The 5,333-nt window shown below is 37.1% G+C and overlaps 1 protein-coding gene across 1 annotated transcript; it reads right to left on the minus strand.

Moving 5' to 3' along the window:
• Positions 1–458: 458 nt before the first annotated feature.
• On the minus strand, positions 459–5,057 carry LOC111990212 (transcription factor ICE1). The gene is made up of 4 exons (XM_024021995.2): positions 3,663–5,057; positions 1,813–2,037; positions 1,268–1,438; positions 459–772 (listed from the first exon to the last, which is right to left on the minus strand). Exons 1-4 carry the CDS (start codon positions 4,755–4,757, stop codon positions 689–691), a joined length of 1,575 nt encoding a protein of 524 aa, XP_023877763.1. The 5' UTR covers positions 4,758–5,057; the 3' UTR covers positions 459–688.
• Positions 5,058–5,333: the final 276 nt, after the last annotated feature.

The following is a 5,333-nucleotide window of genomic DNA, read 5'->3' on the forward strand; positions in this document are numbered from 1 at the left end:
CTTTTGATTGCGTGTATTCATCTAAAATTCATAGCACACTTTGATGTCGCCAACTGTTTACACATACAAAGGTGGAGATAAGGCTACCTACGACTATCAATCACCTCTCCTATACCTGAAAAACAGGAACTTGTACACTAGGCAATAACTATCTTATGCATTTGGTGTATATTTCATCCCTTTCACAGAATGTCGACCCTATATCATCTCTCTTATAACATGTGAACCTTAAAACTATGAGACCTATATGTGAGAGTGCATATATTGAATGCACAAGATACATTTCAGTGCACTAGATACGACCTTTTTGTTTAGTAATTAGTATTGTAATTGTTTCAAGGTCAATACATCGACAATATAAGCAGTTAGGCCAATTCCGAAATTATTTTAAAGCCAATACATTGACAATGCAGAGGCCGATTCCAAAGTATCAGTCTGCGTTGAGTAAAGACAGATCAAAATTCAAAACGGGACAAATTATTTCAAAGCTGAGAAAGGCTGTCTACAGATATTCAGTCAACGCAGGGGAAGTTGTTGGTCAACTTCCAGCTGATACATGCTAATGAGCTAATCTACTAATTGCTTAAACTAGATTGGTAGGAAAATTGAACTTTGGGGAAAAGAAAAGAAAAAAAAAACATTTGAGAGATTAATTTTTGAGAAACTACTGCAGTCTCTAACTTTTGACCTACATCATGTTATGGAAGCCAGCTGAATCCAAGAGTACTGCTTTGATTTGGTCGGGATGGACATCTTGGCCTTCCTTGCATTGCTGAAGAAAAAAGAAGTTAGCCATTATCACCTAAGTTATAAAGGAAAAATATTGAGTCATTCTGACTAAAGAATCTAGCAAAAACCGGGAAATTCACCCCACCCCCAAAGTACTATAGTAAAAAAGAATATATGTGACCGATCTTGATTAATCTATACAGTTTGACTCAAAGTTTTGGGACAAATAAGTACAAATGTTTTGGAACCAAGGTTTGGTTTTTCTAAGGATAGCCGTAATTTGAAGTCACTAGCATGTTACTTGAGAAGCTAAAAGTATAATGGCATCTCAGCTTGTACACATATAATCAAGGTAAGCCTCATGAAAACATGCAAGAGTCAGACAACGTGAAAGATCCAATTGGTATTGGATTGGAATTATTGGATAGTATTGAATTTAATTTACTTGGAAGAAGATTAAAAACAAGACCGGGAAGGTGGAGCTGCTTTATAACATTCCAAGGCTAGCTAGAAAATGGATAACACAAAGCAATTTTACCTCAGCTCGAAAAATATCCATTGCAAACCCATTGAAACAACTAATGACAGCTTGTTGTATGTCTAACCCAAGGTTATCCAGAGCCCTCATAGTGGAGAGCAAGAGACCAGGTCTGCGGCCACAAAACATGTGGATATTTACAGCTCTTCCTTCTCGTAACCTAACTTCAACCTGTATATACAAACAACTAGAACTGTATTACTCAAAAGTTCATTTAGAGAACCACATTTGCAGTATCAGGGTGTCAATAGATAAGGGTCTCAATGAAATTATCCTATCTGCAATACTACTGAAAGCGAAAAAAAATCCCCCTAAAGCAGAAGAAAAGGATGTGAATTGAATATTTCCCAATTGAAAAGGATCAACAGAAAGGCAAATGAGTTCTAGCCCAACTGGTACCTCCTCCCCTTTTAAGAGCTAGGTGGAGGTTGAGGTCATGAAATTAAGACCCATTGGCTGTGTGTGTAACTTACTGATTCAAAAAAGGAAAAGAACTGCAATAACAGAAAGTAATTAATTTTTCATCACAAAGAGAGGCTTTGTACCCTTGCAGCTTGGCCATTCGGGCTTGGCAATGAGCTGGGGCAAAGCTCTTCCTTGATACGGCTAGGTAGGGTAGATGGAGTCGGTGTCAAAGGGTGGAAGCTTGTTGTAGGTGTCAATGAAGTGCCAGGAGGGGTTGACTCCAATTCGATATGGAGATCATTGATCCTTTGCAGAAGTTCCTTCAAGTACTCAATTGCATCTCCAAGGATTGAAGCCCTATCCATCTGTCAACACAAGGACAATAATATTATCATATTATCTTCATGAAGCACCAAAAACATACAAAGCTCCAAACACATTTCTTAAGTAGTTAACACTGAACATCTGTCTTTCACTAAAGTTGACTCGATTTTGGTTATGTACCACAAAGTAATACTTATAAATCTTTCATTCACATGAATCTTAAGGAATGATACTTAACTTACTAATCTCATACAAATGTTATCTTTGTTCTAACCACAAGATTTTCTATGGCTGAGATCTCAACCATGCTGGAGGCTTGGTTCAATCAAAATAGTTTGAAGGAACTTAGACCACTTAAAATTTGATCACTGTGCTTAACATTTCAGAACAGTAAATTAATTAAAACCAGAAAAGTCCAGTAGTCCACTTGACAAAGATACTGGAAAACTTAAAAATTCATCAAAGTATATCAATTTTTTTTTCTTCCTTTTAGCATACAATTGCTAATTATTTCATGAGCCAACCAGTAGAATTGACATAAAGATTTGAATGAAATACTGAAATTATGCTCAATGCATAGTAGTTTAATAATTTCTATATTTACAGAATGGGTGACCCCATCTGTGATCTCATGGTGATTTTTTAAATGCAGAAGCCTTAGATTTATTTTTATTATTATTAATTTTTAAAGAGGGTAGAGGTCAGGTTTTGGTGCAATGGTAAGCGTTTTTCACTGAAAGCATGGGTTTAGGTATGAAAATTAGTCTTTTGGGAAAAAAATTAATAATAAATAAAGAATTAAGGTTGTCTACTAAGACCACGCAAAAGTGGGAACTTTGTGTACTAAATATGACCTTCTATTAATTTTTAAAGAGTGTTTATTTCGCTAAAATCTTCTGATTTATACAAAAATTCAATCCTGTGGGATTTTCATCTGGTTCAAATCCCATAAGATTCATTTTGAAATGGCAGTCTAGAAGAAACCGTAGGACAGGATGGTCACAGGATATGCCTTTTGAGTGAAATTTAACAAAATTCTCACTACAATTTACAAACCCCAAATCTAAATTCACCTCAATCAACAACTCCAGAATGTAAATTCCACGAGAATAACTAGATCAATGGAGATAAAATGGAAACATATCAAAGGGAGTACAAACTAGATGGAAGATAGAGGAAAAATTGACCTCATATTGGCATAAGTAGGGAATGATCACCAAAGGGAAGACGTTAGACAAGAGAGCTCTATTTAGCATTTGGTGTTCCATAAATATAATTTTGCTTAACAATACAAAAGTTTTAATATTTTATCTCTCTTTTATGTGTGTTACTCAACAGAATAACTTCAGCTTGTTATCCTGCAGTGGGGCCAAAAATAATCTGCATACAAATTTAAAACAATACTAACAACAGAGTCCATGTGAGAGAAATTAATGCTAACTTTACATTCAATTCCAAGAACCATGTCAAAAATGCTACTTATTCACACTCTCTCTCACACACACAAAAAAGAAAAAAGAAGCTAACTTTACATTCAAATAAAATTAATTGCTGGATGAATATGAGAACCTAAAGCAGAACAACAATAATTCACACTAAAATTCACGAGAAAACACTGCTTAAAAAACAAAAAGATTAAAAAAAAGAGAGAGAGAAAAATTCTTACTTTGCTAATTTTTGGAACCACGGATCTCAGCATGTATAGCCTATCATTGAGCTTCTTCCGGCGGCGTCTCTCAGCCATCAAATTCTTAGCAGGGAGACCCTTCTTCTTCCCCTTTTGTTCTCCAAGTGTTACAGTACTATTGCCATTGGAGCTATTTCCACCATTCTTAACATTCATCTCTGCCTTTTCATTCTCTAAAAACTCATCAGAATCATAATTCAAACCCGACCCATCAAAGCTCACATCTTCAATGTCATCCCCAATGCTCAATTTCCTCTTTCTCTCATTCTCTTCCCCCATTTCTCTCTTGCCCTTATCTACTTCAACCGCCTTTGATATTTCCAAATTGGCTCCACTCTCCTCCAAATTCTTCCTCAAAGCCGCTCTCTTTTGAAAAAGAGTAGGCTGAGCTCCCACTGAAGGGAAAGATTCGAGGGGTCTTAGAAGCTTAGCTCTGTTCAAAAACAGAGCATTCCCAGAATTCTCTTCAAAGCCTTTGAACCCATCGAAACCGGAGCTGGAACCGGTTTCAGGAAAATTGAGAAGACGGCTCGTTTGGAATTGAGGGTCTAAACACAAATTGGGACTGTTTATCTGAGAATTCGAGCCTAAATCGGTGAAATTGCTCAAATCCCCAACTCCCCTGTTTGCCAAAGTATTAGTTGCTTGGGTTTCAAGAAACCCAACCTCGCACCCCAAATCGAACCCAGGGTTACTAGGTAGTGTGTTAATGAGTGAAGACAAAGTGGGTTTTGGATGTAAAAAGTAGTGCACCTGAGATGGGTCGAAATTGGTGAAAACAGAGGAAGATGGTGAACAGGAAGAGGACGAGTCCACTGGGTTCAGCAATAGGCTTTCTGGGTCAGGCAAGCTTGAAGAGAAAGTTAAGCCTCCCATATCAGTGTGGCTTTGGAGAGAATTATTAGCCAAATTAATATTATACCACTCGTCTTCCATTTCCAGCATGGATTTGAAGCTTGAAAGCGAACCCATCTCTTCCTTGTTGCTGTTGTTGTTGTTGGTTTTGACCCAAGAAGCAGAGTCTGGGTCCTCTGTATCATCCATCCAAACGTTACCGTTTGCTCTGGATAGCATCTTGGTTTGGACTCTGAGTCACTGAGAACAGTGTTTCTCTCTGTTTTTCTTTTTTTTTTTTTTTTGGGGGGTGGGTTTTAAAATGAGGTTGTTGTCTTGTGGGGACAGAGGAGTTAAAGGGAAGAAGAGAAATGGTTTATGCTGCAGAGAGGAAGAGAAGAAGAGCTACGGTTGTGCAGAGAACAAAAGTAGTTCGGCTTTTTGTACATTGGTTTTCAAAAAGGGGAGGGTGTGAGGTTTGAGACACGTTAGCCTTTGAACGTTACACTAGGCAATCACTGCTTTTCCATACATGGTTGGATGTGTATATCAGTGTATATATATAACACAATGATTATTACGTTAGGCCTTTAGGACTTTGGGAGTTACTTAGGAATCAGGAATTAGGATAAGTACGTGATGATATTAACAATTTCTAACCCTTGTTGCACTCCTATTTGGTGCTTCTCAGTCTGTGTTGCCACACGTGGCATTTTACAACAAAAACTTTTACTTTTTATTTTTTATAATGTTTTTGTTCTTAAGATGTGTTTGGAATGAGGGGGAAGTGTAAATGAAATGAAGCAGAATATTGTG

This window comes from Quercus suber, unplaced genomic scaffold (genome assembly GCF_002906115.3).
Source record: "Quercus suber isolate HL8 unplaced genomic scaffold, Cork oak 2.0 scaffold_351, whole genome shotgun sequence".
Classification (NCBI taxonomy): domain Eukaryota; kingdom Viridiplantae; phylum Streptophyta; class Magnoliopsida; order Fagales; family Fagaceae; genus Quercus; species Quercus suber.